Source organism: Paramormyrops kingsleyae, chromosome 1 (assembly GCF_048594095.1).
Source record: "Paramormyrops kingsleyae isolate MSU_618 chromosome 1, PKINGS_0.4, whole genome shotgun sequence".
Classification (NCBI taxonomy): domain Eukaryota; kingdom Metazoa; phylum Chordata; class Actinopteri; order Osteoglossiformes; family Mormyridae; genus Paramormyrops; species Paramormyrops kingsleyae.
The window spans coordinates 2,518,679-2,538,921 of record NC_132797.1 but is presented as its reverse complement, the minus strand read 5'-3'; the positions used below and the strand labels follow the sequence as shown (position 1 = coordinate 2,538,921).

The 20,243-nt window shown below is 50.6% G+C and overlaps 1 protein-coding gene across 34 annotated transcripts in view; it reads left to right on the top strand.

Annotated features, from left to right (window-relative positions):
• plekha5 (pleckstrin homology domain containing, family A member 5) overlaps positions 1-20,243 on the top strand; it is a 120,232-nt gene that overhangs the window by 58,159 nt on the left and 41,830 nt on the right. For 22 of the 34 annotated variants that reach the window (XR_011992435.1, XR_011992438.1, XR_011992433.1 and 19 more), the window contains 5 exons: positions 8,808-8,891; positions 12,957-12,995; positions 16,465-16,585; positions 16,680-16,784; positions 18,505-18,577. Coding sequence is in view for 29 of the 34 variants with exons in the window: in XM_072714667.1 (XP_072570768.1) it covers positions 8,808-8,891; positions 12,957-12,995; positions 16,465-16,585; positions 16,680-16,784; positions 18,505-18,577 (422 nt within the window). In the remaining 5 variants the exon portion in view is untranslated. Of the gene's footprint in view, positions 1-5,798; positions 5,962-6,054; positions 6,208-8,807; positions 8,892-12,956; positions 12,996-16,464; positions 16,586-16,679; positions 16,785-18,504; positions 18,578-20,243 lie in introns of those variants that run through there. The other 12 variants (XM_072714700.1, XM_072714503.1, XM_072714460.1 and 9 more) reach the window with 4 other exon arrangements.

Sequence of the window (20,243 nt, the reverse complement as noted above, 5' to 3'; positions counted from 1 at the left end):
GCTCTGGTTGTCTCAAGTGGGCGTCCTACCCTGAAACAGCCTAAATCCTGCTGAAGGCAACGCCAGACAGCACCTGCATAGCTGGGCCTCGCAGCTGCAGCGTCTGCAATGGACGTCTGCTGAGCGCAGCTTGATTAGCCTTGATACTGGACTTCATGTAGGACTGTTGTTGAGTTCCCATGCACTGCCTGGTTTTCCATTTATTCAGCCATAGCTGTTTCCATTCTAGGAGCACTAAGACTTAGTCCTGAGCCGTGGGGAGGAGTTGGCGTCACTTTGATGTCTTTGACATGATGAGAAGGTGACTGGTAGAGTAGTAGAGGTGGTGGCAGGTTAGGCTCATATCATCCAGCAGGGGTCGCTCTTTTCAGCCTTTCTTTGACCAGTGTGAGAGTTGAACACTGGAAAGGCACACACATCGCTGTCCAGCATTTAGCTGGGAGCTCCTCCAGTCATTTTCTTCTCTTTCGCTTCTCTGATTTGTTCTTTTGGTCACCCTTATCCACATTGAGTATTTATTGGGGCAGCCGGGAGCTGAGTGTCGAGTAGGAGGGGCACTGTGTAGTAGGAGGGGTTTATAAGGAGGGTTGGAGAAGGTGTCATTGATATTCTCCGGTAGGTATCATTTGGATATTCATCAATACTTTAGCCGTACTGCTAATCTGCTTACCAAATTATGGGTGTAAATACACATTCATACAGCAAAAACTGTTCTGCCCAACATCTGAAGTCCTGGTGATTATTGTGCATGTGCGAAATAATATCTATGTGATATCGCCCAGCCTTAGGTTAACGGACTGTCTTATAATCCGCTCCCACATTGCCCTCCCCCCCCCCTCAGTATTTGGCTCCTGGCTACAGAGATGTGCCTCTCACCGAAGCCGGTGATGTTAGGGTGTCTCTCACCTTTGCTTTTCATCACTCAGCTTTTTGTGTAGACGCTGCCTTCGGTTTGCTTCATATTTCGCTTTGATCATGTTGCGGTTTTTCATTCATAATCTTCGACGTGTGTGTGGGCACGTTTTTGAAGCGTCTTAAATCTTTCTGTGGTTTCGAGACGGTCCCCAATCGCAAAGGAATTCTCTGCGAGTCTTCAGCCAAGGACGGCTACGCGTCTGAGTAAGTGGGGTGCGGAATGCTCTTCGATTTCACACACTTAGCCTGAGCTGTTTCATTAAGCACCTCTGCAGAGGGGCATGGGGCTCTTGTCAGCCCCCGCGAAAGGCTGACGATTCTGCCCCCTCCGATTCCCGCCACCTGAAATCCCCTCCGTGGGCGTGACTCATTAGACCCCAAAGCCGCTTGAAAGGCGTTTAATTAAAACTAATAAATATCAGTTTATTCAGGAAGGAGAGTGTTTGTTTATAGGTTTGTGGGGGTGGCAGGGAGGCTACACGCATTGTGCATCCCTGTAGCTCCCCTGTAGCTCCCCTGTGTTCCAGGTGCAGAGGAGGATCCCAGCATCGCCCTGGAGGATTCAGTATGGACGCAGAACTCTGTGGCGTTCAGGTTCCCATAAGGCGGTGTTGGCTGATGCCGATGTGTTGCTGGGGTACCGTGAGCATCTTATAGGGTGTCTTTTCAGGACTGTTTGTAAGGCTGAATACCGAATGCTGCTGCTGCTGATTATCGCCCCCTGTCTGTCCGCCAAACCGTAGTACTTCTATGGCATCAGATTTGACTGTTATCAAAGCTTCTTAAATATCAACCAAAATAGTGCTGGAGACAATGCCGGTCCGTCCAGTGTACCGGTTTAAATTGCCTGTACAGTATGATTCTTTTTACATTCCGGCAAACCACAGCGTAGCTCAAATAGGTGTAACACTTCAGTAGGCAGCAAATTATACACTCAGTGACAAAAAAAAGTTAAGCACCCAGACGAAGTGCTGGAAATTAAATGAATCTGCGCCATAGACACGTGCCGGGTGTGGACAGGCGTTGTCTGGCAGGATTGGCCCCTCGGCGCCGCCATACTCGCACACGATGGTCATCTGTGGTAACGCAGAACCGAGACTCATCGCTGAACACGCCACTCGTCATCAGTCCATGCCTCCCGGTTATGGCACCTCTCTAAACGTAGCGGTCTCTGTGCTGGTGTTAACGACAGCCTTTGCACGGGATGGTGAACCCATAGTCCAGCTGATTCCAGCAGAGAGACGGCGCAGGGTGGCAAGGGGGCTGCTGTAGAGAGTCCAGTACCTGTGTCTGGATGGCAGGTGCAGATCGTCATGGGGTTCTGTAATGCTTGCCGCCCAAGATGATGATCCTCCCTTTGAGGTCTGTCTTGGGAGACCAGAACCTTTACGACGTGTGTGGGTGCCCTTACGTGCCCATTGGTTCCGACATAAGGCGACTGTGACATCTGCATGCCCCACACGCCGGGCAATTGCACGATAGACTACCCGGCCTCATGCAAACCCACAATGTGACCCCCTATCTAATTTGTGCTGGTAATGCTTTCTAATGCGTCTACGAGGCGTCCTCTGTGTCTGCTGACTAGGTGCGCCAGCTCCATGCAAATCAAATCATTTACATGCCCATCGCTGGTCTGCACGTGTACCAAATTACATCCAAATCACTGAGTGTATAATACTGTTCACGCTCAGAAGCACTATGGATGGATGTGCAGAGTGTATTGAGATGGGACCCCTTTCTTGTTATCAGTTATAACTTTGTAACACAATAATTCTCCGTATATAAATAATCATTTTGTTACCAAGTGAAATATACTGTAATAGTCAATAAAACATGTCTATATGGAGCCAAATATACAGTTAGAATGCAGTAAAAATACAATGACACAAATTTTTGGTCATACCGTAATCAAAAATAATTAGAGAATTATTTGAAATGAGCTGAAACATAAAAAGTGTGATTTATAACTTGCAAACAAAGTGTGTATTCGTGTAAACCACTGGGGTGAGTTTCCCAAAGTCTCCTTAATGCTGTGTTGTTTGTAAATTGTGTCTTTTAACCTAGAACTTACAGATGACAGTGTTGAGAAGGCTTCGGGAAACTTACCCCTGTTCTTTTACCTTTTTGATAATAGATCCTTTTGCTTAGTTCCCTCTGCCTCTTTCTCGCTGATCAGACTTTAGGCCTCACTGTCGGCTTGCTGGTTACGCTGCCTGCTCTCTTGATTGCGCTGCTTGGCTTTTTGCTCTTGCATGGGTGGGTTTTTCAGGAGTTCTTTCCCATTGGCTAATGAGTTTGAGTGACAGCTCAGTGTCCCATATGTTGTCTGGTGCAGCAAGTGAATCAGTGGAGGTTGAGTGAGGCGTCACCCTATGGAGCTGTCCCATTGGTATTCAGTGGCATTTTGACTGTCACCATCATCTCTCTTTACTGTAGTCTGAGACATATGGGGGGGGCAGCTTTATCCTGCTTAGGTCCCACAATTTTGTTTCAGTAAGTTTTTTTATCTCGAATTATTATTTTTGGTTGATAGAAGTTTTTTTAAATAATATTGACACAAATCTGATTCTGTAGCACTAGTGAGCAATCCCTTTGATAGTGACCCTCCCCACGTGGGAGAACAGAGGTACAAGTCATATGTATGTTAACACGGCAGCTCTGGCCGTGGTGGGTGGGGTGTTTTATGTACAGCTCACTCTTGAGGGGTTTTTTCCCGATGAGAGCAGGCAGACAGCAGCAGGGGTCAGGCTGCATTTTAAAGCAGGTGAGCTGGCATATCTGCCCCCTGACCCCAGTGGCGTCCTGAGATGGGGGGGGGGGTGGTCAATGGGCTGTCGCACGGGGACCGTGATGGACAGCGTGAAATGCCCTGGTCCTTAGGCTGCCTATGGTAGTAATCTGTAAGTCATATGAATCTGCTGAATTTTACCCCAGTATTAAAATGTCATAACTCATAGTGGTTTTAGAATAAGGGAAAACTTTAGCTTGGAAAGTTCTATGGTTTTCCGTTTCTCTGGTTGCCTATTTTTGTTTTTTTATTTATTTAATTGAAAGCTTGCAGGCACCCTAACCCCAGGGGTGACCTCAACCATGCAAAGCCACTTCAGTGGCTCCTTGGAATCTGAGCCCCAACACACACGTGTTGCCACGGAAACGCTGTCTCGCCCAACAACTCTGTTTTGGGCACGGGAGGGGCTCAGCAGACCGGCGGGGGCCTTCGGAGAGCTGGCTGCCGTCGCTGACTGTTAAGCTCTCCGCGTCACTGAGTCACTCTGCATTCGATTCGCACCGTAATTCCAGGCTTGGTCTCCCACAGCGTCTTAAAAGTGGAAACGTGTGACGTGTCATTTGTGGTCTGCCAACAGAAGCCATAAATTCTGCACTTGATGCCAAAACAAGACCTTGGAATTGTGACACCTTAAAAATGAACATAAATACACAATGTATACTGAACAATGAGGTCTGGCTGGTGTCATTTTTGAAGGATTTAAAGGTTTAGCTGTGCCTTACCCTGGCGCCCGCCCCTTAGAGATGCCATGTTTTTTTTAGAAGCCTTTTGGGTTTCCATCAAGCTGCAGGAAAGTGCATCATGTTGCTTATTTGTTTTTAATATGCTGCTCCATCGTGTTCTCGCTCATGTATTTATGGATTGGCACACTTTCAGTTAACATGATGATACTGGTGTTAATGTCTATGGGTAATAATGAAGGTGACGGGCATAGTTTAGGGGGCATAAAAATGCAAACCTCCAAAGGCACATCTTCGTGCTCTTTGCCACCTGGGATTGTGTGCTCTGTTTTCCTGAAATACAAAAATAAATGACAGATGTATTACAGGGGCCCTACCCAGGGGCGCAGTAGGGGCACGGATACCCCGGCAGATTCAGGGGGCCCAGCACTTTACAGGGGCCCCACCCAGGGGCGCAGTAGTGACTCGTGACCAATATGGTGCCTGCAAAGATGCACGTCCAGTCGCAAACCTGGTAGATGCTGCGCATATGCATGTGCAATATTATCAAAACAACACTGTATCTACCTGTTTATACCTGAAATCAAAACTGTGAAAGAGGCACAGATGGAAATGGTGAGGAGATGATCTGCTCATTTTTCAAAACAAAACACCCTGCTGACTTCAGTCAACGAAATGGAAATATAATAATTAAAAGGTTTTTGTTATTTCTGTGCGACCCGCTAGCAAATGCTCTGCTGCCCGGTGACTGAGGACCGCTGCTTTATAAGGACCCCTGAATACAAAAAGTAATGTATACGCCAGTTTGGGGCACCCACAATTTCTTGCTACGCCCCTGGCAGTGGAAGTAGCAGTGTAATGGTAGCAGCATCAGTTGCAGCAGCTATAGCATTAGCAGTAGTGTAGCAGTATCAGCACCAGTAGCATTAGCGGCAGCGTAGCAGTAGCACTAGTGGCAGTATACCAGCAGCATTAGCATTAGCAGCATTAGTAGCTGTAGCGTTAGCATTAGCGGCAGTGTAGCTGTAGTGTTAGCGGCAGTGTAGCTGTAGCGTTAGCATTAGCGGCAGTGTAGCTGTAGTGTTGGCGGCATCAATAGCACTAGCGCCAGCATTAGCGGCAGTGTAGCTGTAGTGTTAGCGGCAGTGTAGCTGTAGCGTTAGCATTAGCGGCAGTGTAGCTGTAGTGTTGGCGGCATCAATAGCACTAGCGCCAGCATTAGCGGCAGTGTAGCTGTAGTGTTAGCGGCAGTGTAGCTGTAGCGTTAGCATTAGCGGCAGTGTAGCTGTAGTGTTGGCGGCATCAATAGCACTAGCGCCAGCATTAGCGGCAGTGTCTCTCAGCCCCCAGGTGAAGCTGTAGGTGCTGAACGTGATTAATTACAGAGTGCTTCTTGCTGTTTGCTCTCATTGCAGCAGAGGACCACCCGGTGTGGCAGCAGCAAAGCGTCTTGGCACAGGGGGATACGGGCCCAGGCTAAGGAGGCTGTAATTACTGCTAATCTTGCTAATCGTGCTGGGCGGCTATTCTCTCAGAGAGCCTGCCCTCTGCTGACCGAAGAAGGAACACATTGTTATGGTGATTATTCTTACTATTATTATAAATAATTAGCAAATACAAATGCGGGGAGGAGGGAAGCGATGAGTCACTTGTGGCCCTTCTGCTTGGCAGTCTGCACGAACCGGCCGCAGACTGCATCCTAAGAGGCCCACGTGATGCCGTTTAAAAATGAAGCTGGAGAAAAACATCATGCAGCCTTTTTATCCTCTGCTCTGATGAAAATGGCTTGACGGCCGGCCTGGAGGAGTGCTGTGCAGAGCAGAGGCATGCCGATTGTGAGTCCTGGAGGCGCTGAAGCACCGGGTTTTGCGTGTTGGGGGGGGCCCTGGCCTGCGGCCCCTGCTTTGTACACACAGATGAGAGGGTTGCTCCTCGTCAGGTTGACTGATCAGGCTGCCCCTGGTCACCTCGCTCCCTGCCGTTCCTTTCAGCTGCGCTTCTTTCGCCCAGGTCCGTGTTCTCCTCAGGTGAGTCTGTGCCGGCTCTCTGCAGCTTGGGAGACCTGCTCCTTGTGTTCTAGGAACGCTGAAGTGACTCCTTTTTACTCATATCTTTCCGGTTTCTTGGGTTCTTTTTTTTTGCCACTGTTGAGTTGGTGGAGGACATGAAACAGTACTTCAACGTCAGTACCACTTAGGAGCACCGAGATGACAGCCCAGTAAGGAGTCCACGTTCCGCTCTGCTTTCTGGAAAAATCCAGAATGGCAGCTCTGTGGTCTTTCCATCCTCGGCTGGTTTTGATTTTGACGTGAAACAGTAATTACATGCTTCATATCGCAGCGGCAAGAACATACCCTCTTCAGGGAGCCCTGGGGCACTGCACCGGGTACTGTACTTTTGGTGCTAAAAGTTCGGTAGTTTTCATTTTCCTTTGACTTCTGGTCAGGTTCAAGTACCAAAATACCAGTACCAAAAGTTCCAAACCAGCTGGGGTATGTTTTTTGGTACTTCAGTTCTCTGGGGCAGACTAGCAAATGTTTTTGTTTAATGTTGATTTAGTTACACAAATAACCTGTATGTATGTATGTGTGTAAAAGTGTCTGGAATGAAGGTGATGTGCAGCATGTGCAGCTCTGCCTCTGACAGTCACTCTCTGCGGGTTTGCGTCCCGGCAGACGGGTCTCGCTCCGGCTTGGGCGTCTCGCTCCGGCTTGGGCGTCTCTTCCTGTGTCTTTTGTGGGCTGTTTGACAGCCTGGTTTGCTCTTGGCTGGCAGGCTGGCAGATTAAGGCACCAGGTACTGTACATATGGCCCTATATGCTTGTAATTGTTATTGTCGATTCATTAGCATTTAAAGTTGCTTGTTTATAATGAACCACAGCAGCGCTGACAGGTTTTGTTAAGGCAGTAATGCCACCTTTGGCAATGGGCGGGGTCCCAGGACGGCCCGGCGGCATACGCATCCACCCCCTCCCTCTCTGAGCGCGGCGCGGGCGTCCGAGTGCGACCCCGGCCGCGAGCCAAAGCCGCCTGGTGCCGCATGTCTGCCCGGTGACCACTGGAGCGCCGCTCTGCCTGCGGTTAATTACAGACTCAGCCTGGGCTCAGGCCTCCTTCCAGGGGCTGAAAGAAAACCCTCGCATGGCCCCTTCCAGCCTCCTCTAGGCCCAGCCCATATAAACGCTTTTTTGGGGTCTCCTGCTGGGGTGGGGCAGGTAGACATCAATCCACCGGCTTCTTTAATTAGTTCGCTATCAGCTATGAAAGGAGTGTAAACCCCATGCTTTCATCTGCTGTACTTTTTAATGGGCTGGCTGCTTTCTCATTACTGCCCCCCCAGAGTTTGATCTGCTTCGATTGAGCAGAGCCATGTCTTCCCCTGGCCTGCTGCAGTCAGACGCACGAGTCTGTTGTCCCTCGTTGGCAGCCGGGAGACAGTGGAAGCCGCCCGAGGACCTCACAAGGCTGCTGACGCTCACGCTGGAGCTGTTTTTGTATCTTGACATAAAGAAGCCTTAATCGAGGCGGGGTTGGGGGTAGAATGGTCTCCAGCGCTCTCCTGGCCAGAGTGTGGCTGCCTGTAGCAGCGAGCAGGTTTGCTTTAAACCGGGACAGATTGGATGCACAGTGTTCCGAGCAGGTCGGAGATGCTGAAGTTCAGCACCACGCGCTGCACCAGGTTGGTGGAGCCGCTGTCTGCCGTTTCCGGGGTCGAGGGCAGGGGGCGCCGAGCTGTGCTGTCGCTGCTTTCTGTCTCTCTCTGTGTCCTCCTGTCCACTGGAGAACCTGATGTCATCCTCATTTTGCAGATTTATTACAGCACTGACAGATTTCACTTTATTTTTTTTGTCTGTGTCTCTGTGTGTCTGTGTGTGTCTGTCTGTGTCTCCGTGTGTGTGTATGTGTGTGTCTATCTGTGTCTGCGTGTGTCTGTCTGTGTCTGTGTGTGTCTGTCTGTGTCTGTGTGTGTGTATCTGTCTGTGTCTATCTGTGTCTGCGTGTGTCTGTCTGTGTCTGTGTGTGTGTATCTGTCTGTGTCTGTCTGTGTCTGTGTGTATGTGTGTCTGTCTGTGTCTCTGTGTGTGTGTATCTGTCTGTGTCTGTGCGTGTGTGTCTCAGTGTGTGTTTGTGCTGGACCACAAATTCTTGCTTCTTTGCCCTTGTTTGAGGTTCTGGAAGCTGATACCTTTCCTGGGCAGTCTAATGGAAGCCTGCGCTGTTTTTGTTCTTTGTGCGTTTGGTTTTTTCCCCTGTATCTGGAGACATATATCTGCCTGAAAGTCCCAAGGTGCACAGAGCCAGCCGCTCCTGTCCCCGATGGTGGGTGTGGCCTCTGCTAATAGGGAGGCAAGGCCATCCCCCTCAGCCCCTCCCCTCTCTGCTCCCCTAAGACGCTGACCCGCCCTCTCTCTCTCTGTCCCCAGTCACAATGAGCGGAAGGTGACCTGCAAGCACCCCGTCTCCGGCTCTCCTTCGCAAGACAACTGCATCTTTGTGGTCAACGAACAGTAAGTATCTGTATTTCATCTGCGGCGTCCGGCCCGTTCCTGCAGGCCCCCCTACCCCATTAACCTTAAACGCCAGTTTCAGTGAGACCAACGTGCTCCTCTGCATGTCGGGCACAGTGACGGCCTCAGAGAGAATCTCCGTCTTTGCTGGCTGATAAGATGCTGGGGGTCGGCGGTCGTGTCTTTGAGCCTGAAGGAGTGAAGGCAGCTGCAGTGAAGGCAGCTGCAGTGAAGGCAGCTGCAGTGAAGGCAGCTGCAGTGAAGGCAGCTGCAGTGAAGGCAGCTGCAGTGAAGGCAGCTGCAGTGAAGGCAGCTGCAGTGAAGGCGGCACTCTGGGAAAATCTACATCTGAAGCCACGTGTGAGATGGACGCTGAGGAAGCCTGAACTCCGTGTGATTTGCACGGGACCTGGTAGCCCCCAGCAGGAAAGCATGTGTGAGACGGATGGAGCGAGAGGCCGCGGTCACCACCCCAAATTCCAGGGGCGTTTGTCTCCCCTCTACCCCCAGCGGCTCCATTCCCACCCCACCCCCTGCATGATGTCATGGGCAGAGTGAATGGAGGGTATTTATAAAAAATAATTTGTATTTAGAAATTTGTTAAAAATAACTGGAGCTGTAATTGGGTTCCCTATCTGCAGGCTCTGGATCCTGTGCCATTTCACTGACAGCCATCCAGCAGGAGCCAGAAAGGGACTGTCACACGTCTGCCATTCTCGGCTCACACGCAGGCTGTGAGAAGAGATGAGAATTATTATTATGATTATTATTAGAGTTTATCCAAGATGGTTTCTATAACTAACTCCGACGGACATAGAGCCAATTAATGTACATATACCTGTGACCAGTTTGCTGACCGGTGTTTAATCTTTTAAAGATCATTTTCAGCTGATTTTTGGAAGAACAGTAAAAATAGAGTAAAATGTACATTCAGCTTTGACCTTTTCCCGACCCAGGGTGGCTATCCTTAAACAAGATATCCCGGAACGTTCCCTGGCACCGAGAGTGCCGGGCTATTTTACATTATCCTCTTTGGGAGATATCATTATGGAAAAAAGAAATCCCTAGCAATATCCGTAGTCCCCTCCCCCACGCTGAAAGTCCATGAACCCGGAATAGGGAGGCGTGTGAATGGACATGGCTGTGGAACGGGGAGGCGTGTGAATGGACATGGCTGTGGAACAGGGAGGCGTGTGAATGGACATGGCTGTGGAACAGGGAGGCGTGTGAATGGACATGGCTGTGGAACGGGGAGGCGTGTGAATGGACATGGCTGTGGAACGGGGAGGCGTGTGAATGGACATGGCTGTGGAACGGGGAGGCGTGTGAATGGACATGGCTGTGGAACGGGGAGGCGTGTGAATGGACATGGCTGTGGAACAGGGAGGCGTGTGAATGGACATGGCTGTGGAACAGGGAGGCGTGTGAATGGACATGGCTGTGGAACAGGGAGGCGTGTGAATGGACATGGCTGTGGAACAGGGAGGCGTGTGAATGGACATGGCTGTGGAACAGGGAGGCGTGTGAATGGACATGGCTGTGGAACAGGGAGGCGTGTGAATGGACATGGCTGTGGAACGGGGAGGCGTGTGAATGGACATGGCTGTGGAACGGGGAGGCGTGTGAATGGACATGGCTGTGGAACGGGGAGGCGTGTGAATGGACATGGCTGTGGAACGGGGAGGCGTGTGAATGGACATGGCTGTGGAACAGGGAGGCGTGTGAATGGACATGGCTGTGGAACGGGGAGGCGTGTGAATGGACATGGCTGTGGAACGGGGAGGCGTGTGAATGGACATGGCTGTGGAACGGGGAGGCGTGTGAATGGACATGGCTGTGGAACGGGGAGGCGTGTGAATGGACATGGCTGTGGAACAGGGAGGCGTGAGAGGCTGTGTTTGGACGCGGCTGCAGCGGGACGTGGCCCCCCCACACCCTGTCACTACTGAAGGCCACCCACCGTCACAGCCCCTCCCCCCCCCAGATAAATCTTTACTTTTCCCTCTTTTCCTCCCCCCGCCTGAGCAGCCAGCCACCACAGTCCCCAGGCCTTTGTCTTCATATCTGCCGTCCTCGTACCAGGATGGGATTAGAGATCTGCTGCCCGCCAGCTGGGTTTCAGCGCCATTGTGTGCGGCCCTCTGGCAGGAGCTGCATGGATGAGGAAAGGTGTAGCAAAACGAACGGACGGTAGAGCGGCCAGTGGCAGCCATGACATGGATGAGGATTAGCAGAGGCTAAGATTAGCATCTCTGTGCCGGTGACGCCACGCGGCCCCCATCCCCGGACCCCCTGTCCCTCCGAAGGGCTTACTCTCCCCCACAACCGTTTCACTGAAAACTAAAAAAGTTCCACTGACTGCAGGCAGGTAAATTCATTTGCTGCAGTGTAAACACTGCAAAGATCTGCTTTCTGTATCGTCTGTGTCGTGTCTTTGTACTGAGCAGTTTTATTAGCTTCTGTTTTGGCCGGAGATAATCTCAGAATAACTGGGCGATCGGCAGAGACACTGAAGGTTTATGGAGTGCTGAATCTCAGACCCAGCATCCCAAGGCTACTGAGTTACCCCCAGCTTGGCCCCCGCGAGGGGAGCAGCTCGGGAATCACGTTATACATCAGTGGGCCCCAAAAGATGAGCAGGTTAGTGCAGACACTCAGAGAGCTGCGTCTCTCTGCTTCAGGGTTTGTCCCCCCATTACCCCTGTAGCGGGGGTGGGACCACCCTGACAAAGCCACATGTAATCCGCCTGGCATTTATGACGTCGCCTTGAGGTTTTACTGTGGATGTCAAGATGTTTCCAGAATACCAAGAAAGGGACACATTCGCAGATGATGAAAAGTTTCACCTTTCGTATATTTCTTTTTCCGTCATTTTCTTTGACCACTTTGCTGGGGGTTGGGTTACTTCACAGGCATTGCTGGGCCCCGCTGCGCTCTGGCATGTGTGAATCAGCCTGAGTAGCCCGTCCCCGCGTGTGACGTCACGCTGGCTCCGGTCTGCCTGGCGTTTCTGCACACGCCGCTTTCTCTTTGCTGCATGCCAAGCCGCATCAGTGCAGGTGTCGCCCCCCCGAAGCCCCGCCCATGGCATCTCTAATCGCTTGGCGAGGCTCTGAGCACACGCTCGTATGACCGGAGACCAGCCAGAAACCTGCATTCATCACCTGGCTTGGGATGAGTAGGAGCCTCCCACAGGAGATGGAGGGCGCCCCCTACAGGCTGTTTACCCGCCGCCCCACAGTCCTTATTTACATATGAAAGCTGTTTCGAAAATTACGATGGGTATTGTGGTGGGTCGGCCCTGGTGAGTAGGGGAGTCTGTTTGGTGGGTCGGCCCTGGTGAGTAGGGGGGGTCTGTTTGGTGGGTCGGCCCTGGTGAGTAGGGGGGTCTGTTTGGTGGGTCGGCCCTGGTGAGTAGGGGGGTCTGTTTGGTGGGTCGGCCCTGGTGAGTAGGGGGGTCTGTTTGGAGCAGCGTGATGTCAGCAGTAATGCGCCAGGCTGATATTCTGTCCGGCTCCATCCCTTTGTTGACTCTGTAATCTGGACGCATCATCTCCGCTTGGCACCCGGGCTCCGGCCCCCGGTTCCGCTCCGCAGACTGCCCATGTAAAATTCATGCCGGCAGTTTGCTTGTGACAGATTGTGTGGCCAACGGGACCCTCACCACCACTTGCCAAAAGGGAGGGGGGCTGTACCCCTTGTCCGCTGGGATCCACTTTCCTCTCCTTTTCTCACCCCCATCCACATTTCACCCCGGAGGCCTGGCCAGTGCAAACTGCGGATACGAGTGTAAACAATCCCAATAACAGTCAGTGACGGGGGGGGGGGGGGGGGGGGTATTCAGTGAGGAAGATGGGGAGAGGATGCAGGCTGATTTACTGACTTAAATACCCAGCATGCACAGGCGCTCTGTGCTGCATTTTAAAGGCTCGCTCTGTCTTCGCTGTGGTCTGCCGGGTGCTTCCCAATTGTGGCCGTGATTTTGCTGTGTATTTCAGCGTTTTCCTGTGGATGCTCCGTTTCCTGCAATCGTTCATGTGTTTTTTTCCCCTTTTCTGTTTTTAGCCTGAATTATGGGAAACTGGTTCACCCTGTAATAAGCAGGTAATATTCAGCTGCGCTCCTGGATGCTCCCTGTCTCTCGTCCTCTGAAGGCGAGACCGTCTCTGTCTTGCTGCTGCTTTTCTCCTATTGACCTCTGTCTTCGGCTCCTAACGCTGACGCCCCCCTGCCCCTGCCTGACACACCTCCTTTCTGCGCTGCTCAGCTCCGCCTGGCTCATATTCAGTCGTGAATCTTGCTTCCTCTGTCGGCTTCAGCTAGCAGCTGCCACCATCCGAAATTTCGCTAATTTTGAAGGACGGCTCAGACTTTTTAAAGGGACAGGTGTACTTTTAAAGGGGATGTTGCATCTGGCTAATCAGGGAAGGCAGATAGTTACAGGAGAGCAGTGTGACATGAATGTTACAGGGGACATACTAAGGGTCCCCATGTGCAAACAAAGCCTCTCTCTTTGTGAAGCTGATCCTTAGCATGCCAGTTCACACACGATGGGATACATGGTGCTCTGTTCTTAAATACCCCCGACATTAAGACATCTGCAGAGTCAGCCCCCCCAGGCGCGGGGTGTGAACAGATTGAGTTTGAAATGTGAGAAGCGTGTCTCTTCTCACACAGTCACAGCCCCATCCCATGGCAGCCTTACTCCCGTAACCGCGTCAGTGCATCCTCCTGCATCTCTGCCGCTCTCACTTTGATTTGATTACTTTTTCACTGTCTGTACTTTGCATGTGCGTGTATATGCGCATGTGCATGTATGCGTCACTGCCTGTACCTTGCGTGTGTGTATGCATGTGCATGCGTGTGTCACTGCCTGTACATTGTGTCCGTGCGTGCACGTTCATGCATGCATCGCTGCCTGTACCTTGTGTTTGTGCATGTTGATGCATGTGTCGCTGCATGTACCTTGCGCATGCATGTATATGTGCATGCATGCCTCACTGCCTGTTTCTTGCATGTGTGTGTGTGCACATGCATGCGCCGCTGCCTGAACCTTGGATGTGCGTGTATATACACGTGTGCTTGCATGCATTGCTGTCTGTGTTGTGTGTGCACGTGTGTGCATGCATGCGTCGCTGCTTGTGCCTTGCATGTGCGCGTATGTGTGTGTGCATGCATGCATTGCTGTTTGTGTCTCGTGTGTGCATGTGCATGCGTGTGTGCATGTGCATGCATGCAACGCTGCTTGTACCTTGCATGTGTTTGTAGATGTGCGTGTGCGTGCATGTGTTGCTGCCTATTCCTGCCATTTAGGGACTAGCTGCTTCTCCATATGAGATGCACTCAACAGAAAATATAAAAAGGTATCTTCATGAGCTACACAAATAATTTACAGTGACCCACGAGCTCCGAGCCTCTTCCTCGCCTATTCAGATACAGTTTACACGACACTCACTCGCATGCTCAAACACCCAGAGCCAACATATAATATCTAATGTAAGGTAGGTGCCTCTTTGTCTCCAGAGGCACTTCTGAGTTACATGAATTTTGCTTTCTGAGTCTTTCTCCATAGCAGTGTAGTACTGTGCTGTTATTTTTGCACTTGTGGCCTTCCTGTTAGTTGTAATGAGTCTGGCTGCGCTCCTCTGACCTCTCCCATTCCCCAGGGTGGTTTTGGCGTCAGACACCTTCTGCCTGCATGGTTTTTGTTCATCACACCACTCTCTGTGACCTCTAGGCCAGGGGTTCGCAAACTTTTTGATCAAAGATCCGCATCAGATTCTTTTTCAAAGTCTGAAGTCCGCAACAGTATTTTCAGTAAAAACGGTAACAACACAGCATTTCATGAACTTTTGTGATTACCTTTAATATATAACAGAAATGGGAAGTTTTTAACCCTCGCTGATCATTTCAACTCTGTCATGGGGGGGGGGGGGTGTATTTCTGTACTTCAAACTACATTAACTTTTTACGTTTACCAAGTTGATTCATAACATGCATCATTGCCTGGGTTCGGATTAACTTGCAGTTCTGTCTGCATCCGGATTTGAGAACCCCTGATCTATGCACTGTAATCCATGAAAATGCCAGGAAGGTGGCTGTTTCTGATATGCTGGAACCACCAAAATTTATACCATGTGTAGAATCACTGTAGCATTAGAGAGACCCACACATCCTCCAATCAGCATCAGCCATGACCGCACCATGCAGAGGACGGGTGATGACCCCACCTGCTGCCACACCGCTGCTTCTGAACTGTATTTATCTCCGGGCATATTGAGGTTGTTAATGCGCCTTGCTTAATTAGGAGACAAACGGTGAGAGGGGCCGGCTGGAGAGGAGCTGGGGGCTCAGCGGCACCCCTGCAAGGCTCCTGATGGATACGCCTCGCTCCCGTGAGTGGTCAGTGTTTAAAGATCAGGTCAGGGAATGTGAATTAACCTGGTTGGGTGTACGGAGTGTGGAGAACTGGCCTGTACCATTTTATGATAGGGGGGCACTTTATCCTTCAGCCGGATAGAAATGACCTTTTTTTATCTGTGCAATTATCTAAATGTATTTTTGTTCCAGCCTTGGTGCAACATTTTTTGTGTATTCAAAGCTTCCAGAAACCAACATCGCCTCCAACCTCTTACTAGATGCTTGCTAAAATGGCCAGAAATCTTGTGTTTTGTTTGGTTACTTACGGTTAAGGTTACAGCTGGGTGGGGTTAAGGTTGCAGCTTGGCGGGGTTAGGGTCGTCATGTTGGGATGAGGGTTCTTCTCATAGAAATTAATGGAGGGTCCCAACAAACTGTGTGTGTATGACATGGACTGACCTCCATCACCTGACTGTGTCACTGCCCTCTTTGTTACAGGTACTGTGTTTTCCTCCAGGCGATAGCACTGTACTGCACATCACGCGATATGTTCCAGGAAGATCAGGCCTCTTTAAACTCATTTCAGTGTTTAAGATGGAATGAAGCCGTTCAAGGATGTTTGTATTTTTCCGTGGCTGGGGGATTCCTGTAATGCAGGCCTGTCTGTCACAGAAGTTAGATGGAGGATTCCTGTGATGCAGGCCTGCCTGTCACAGAGGTTAGATGGGGGTTCCCGTGATGCAGGCCTGCCTGTCACAGAGGTTAGATGGGGATTCCCATGATGCAGGCCTGCCTGTCACAGAGGTTAGATGGGGGTTCCCGTAATGCAGGCCTGCCTGTCACAGAGGTTAGATGGGGATTCCCATGATGCAGGCCTGCCTGTCACAGAGGTTAGATGGGGGATTCCCGTAATGCAGGCCTGCCTGTCACAGAGGTTAGATGGGGGATTCCCGTAATGCAGGCCTGCCTGTCACAGAGGTTAGATGGGGGATTCCCGTGATGTAGGCCTACCTGTCATTGAGGTTAGAAGTGCAGAGCTGCATCAGCTGTAGCTGTTTCGGCTTCTGCTTTTTCTGTGCTCCTCGCCTGTCGCTCTCTGCTTGGGCTGTCTGAGACATGGCCTCGCCGAGCTGCGGGGGTCACATCATGCCATATCCCAGTGCCCTTGTTCAGGTCCAGTTCCTCATCCCACTTTCCCGTCCCTCCCACCCAGACCTGCTCCGAAAGCCCCAGCCAACGAGAAGAAGGAGCGACCGCTGAGCACCATGAGCGAGGCGTCCAACTACACGGGCGGCTCGGATCACACGGCCCACACAGGCAGCCCCGTGGCCAGGGTGCGCCCCCCTGTCACATTCCATTCGCTTCCTTTCTGTGCCTCCATTGGCCGGGGAGTGTCTATTAACAAGTATTCATGTTTCCTATCTTCAGACGTCAAGGCCATCAAAAAAAGTGCACAATTTTGGAAAGAGGTCCAACTCCATAAAGAGGAACCCCAACGCTCCAGTTGTTAAGAGTGGGTGGCTTTACAAACAGGTATGCTTAAAAATACAACTGTTTTTCATTTTATGTTTTATTTCCTAGTGTGTGATTATTTCACAGTCAGTATTTCACCATTCCCCACAATTCCCTGTGAGATTGTGGAACATTACCCTTTCTGCCACTGAGTTAGGAAGGACTTGATATAGGAGCGGTGTTTCAAACTGCTGTGAGGGAGAATTTACACTCAGTTCTTAAGAGTGTTGCCAGTTTGAGGGGCACAATGGCTTCCAGTGCAGAATGTGCTGGAAATGTGTCTGTGGGTTGGTGCGGGGGGGTGGGGGGGGGGTGAGACTGGTCCCTTTTTTTCCCCTCTGTGTGTGTGTTATGTCCTTTGGGTATCTGCAGGAATATCATGTTTGGCTGGGATTCACCAGGCAATGCAAATTGCACCTTTTCTGATTGGTTAATGGGAAAACGTCTAACTTTGATGGAAAGACGTATTTCGAGACTCACGATTTGCTCGGAATCGGTTTCATTGCGCCATCGTGTGATTACCTCTGTTGCAAATTCTGCACAGAACCTCCAGAGTCCAGGCCTAGTGGGTCAGCAGAAACACAAAGGGTGCTTGTCCACCACAACAGGTTCCATACTTTTGGCACTTCAAGGTGTTGGTTTACAACTGGCATAAGAAGTGATACCGGCTCCAAATGACATCACACTGCAAGGCGGAGTGTGTTGTACTGAATTTGAAAAATGATTGTAGCATATTATAGGGCTGGACAATGTGTGGTATTAATACCAACATCGCATGTCATGCACATTCAGTTCTTACATTGCTATTCAGCTAGATTAAGACAAGGCTGTTTCTTACTTTCAGTTCCATATGTACATTATAGCATGGGGGACTCATGTCATAGGAAAAAAACTCCACTGCTTTTGCATGAGCACTGCTTGCATTCTCTGAGACCAGATCGCATTTTTTAACACTTTGTTTATCATTATTTTCTGAGTTCACAGCTGTTTTCAAGGCTCCGTTTGTATTGTGTTTCAGAGGCAGGATATTTGCATAACCAATTGACAAAGAAAGCGTTTCCCACCCCAAAGTACTGACGTACCAAAGAAGTACCCAGCTGGTTTGGTACTTTTGGTACTGGTACTCGAATGGAAGTCAGTGGAAAAGCGAAAATACCAAAAGTACCGTACTTGGTGCAGTGGAAAAGCGTCCTTAGCTTTCCTGCCAGACTTATCTGAGTTATAGATGTTTCTGACCTGGGCATTGGAGCACACTAATAGCTGTATAGTCCATAATGCACCTGGGCCCCAGTACTCCCCTTCCAGTCAGTGGGCTGTATGGGCACCCCATGAAGAGGCGTTACTGGCTTGGAGGAGAGCGCAATCCCGGCAGCTCTGTAGGAGCTCGGCTGATGTCAAGGAGAGCAAGCAGGTCATCTGCACCCCCCCTCCCCCTAAGATCCGGTTTGTGGAGCGTAAATCATTACTCGGCCAAAGATATTGGAAAAAGCAGGCAGAGGATGAAGCTGACGATGTAATACTTTAAGTAAACACCAAACCATGGCTGCAGATAGGGAAGCAGAGCTGGAAGATACCATCATCTCTTGGGGCACAGGGGGAACAAAGCCCCGCATATCTGGTTTGGCACAGATAACCAGGCCAATTCGCTGCAGTTAGAATAGAAGGGGGCCAGAGGCAGCAGAGCGAGGGGAAGCAGGAGGGACAGGGAAGTGACCACATCTGCTGTTGTTCCCCACCGCAGGACAGCACGGGGATGAAGCTCTGGAAGAAGCGATGGTTCGTGCTGTCCGACATGTGTCTGTTTTACTACAGGGGTGAGTGCTCCGCCCCGCGGCCTCCTGGGCCAGTCGCCGCATGCACAGCTTTCAGTTTTTTCACGACTTTTTTAATAATTAAATTGTAACAGCGCCCAGCCAAAGTGCGAGACTTCCTAGCCGTTTCCATCAGCCTCGCTTTCCCAGGGGGGTCTTTCCGTTAAAAAATTGCACTTTGTGTGTAGCTGCAGTTCACAGCTTTGCAGAGGTGTGAAACGGTGCCCGTTAGCCCTGGTGACGTGCACCCCGCCGTGCCCAGATTCACACATCCTCTCCTGGCAGAAGGCTCAGCGGGTGAGGGCGCTGCGCCTGTGATCGGAAGGTCGCCTCTTCATATCCCAGGGTTGCAATAGTAGTTTCACCAGTGAGCCCCTGAGCGAGGTGCTTAACCCCAGCTGGCCCAGGGTCAGTCTGACCCCGCCTTCACAAAAAAAGTCACTTTGGATAAAAGCATTTTCAAAATAAATAAAACGATGAATAAATGATTCTTGGTGACAGGGCTTCCGATCACAGGCGCTCTGCCTTTGCAAATGAGCCATTCCGGTCTGTATGTTAGCGTAGCACCGGTCAGTGGGACTGCAGCTGGGACATGCTAAGTAACCTGAATGTTCATATTTAGCTTTGGATGCTCTGTTTGGGTTCCTGTGCTCTGCCCAGCCGCTCACACCAAGGCGTCATGCCGCCTTTCTCCCCGCTTTCCATTCGGCCGTGTGAATCATCTAATGATCATTCCATTCTTGGAGCCCTATTAGCTCTGTCCAATAAATAATTAGTGCCAGCAGCCCCCCCCCCCCCCCCCCCATTTCACTGTCATCAGCGTGGAACATCTCCTGACAGTCTGTCACTGTAGCTCTCCAGTTAACCTTTTCAGAACCAGGCCTGAAGCAGAGAATATGTCTGGCCTTTACGTTCGTTAATATGGCCACGTTACATGGTGTTATCTTAATGCAGAGGGTGCTGCCATTTCTCTGCTGTTTTTTATTGTGTGAATATCCAATTTCTTTAGAATTTTTCCGGCCTAAATTGCAGTTAGGAATTTCACCATGACTATAAAGATTCATTCTTGATATGGTCGCACAAATTTTTCACGTATAATGAGTGACAAACTGCTCTTCAGGGTTTATGACTTCTCCGAAGTTACGTCTTCCAGTTGAAGAATACATCCCGATTATGAGACATGGGAAAGTAACGAAAATGTGGCTGTCGGTGGATGTTGTTAGGAGGTCCATGTCCAAACCGCACCGTGACCTGCGATGATCTTGCTCCAGGGGCCCATCGGGTCAGAGGTCATCCCAGGAGGTCCCTCACCCAGGAAAGGAGAGCCTGTGTTTGGAACCTAAAAGGAATAAATCACATGAATCTTTTATAGCGGGAAACTTCTAAAGTCAGGGCTTGGTTTGGGCTGTTTTCCTGTAGGTCCTCCTCTTAAGCCCTCTGAGGCAGCTGACCTGCAAGCCCCTTGGCCGTGAGGGGGGGACGGGAAATGGCCGTCTCAGGGCCCCCTTCTGCTGCAGTCCTTTCATTCCCATGACTCCTGCCATTAAGTCAAGTCCGCGCCTCAGTAAGCCGCTCCGTATGTCCATCTCGGGCTGAAGGCCACCCAGAAGATGGTGAAGCTTTCCTCTGCCAGGGATCATGAGGACAGCTGGATTTTTCCCTCTCTCTC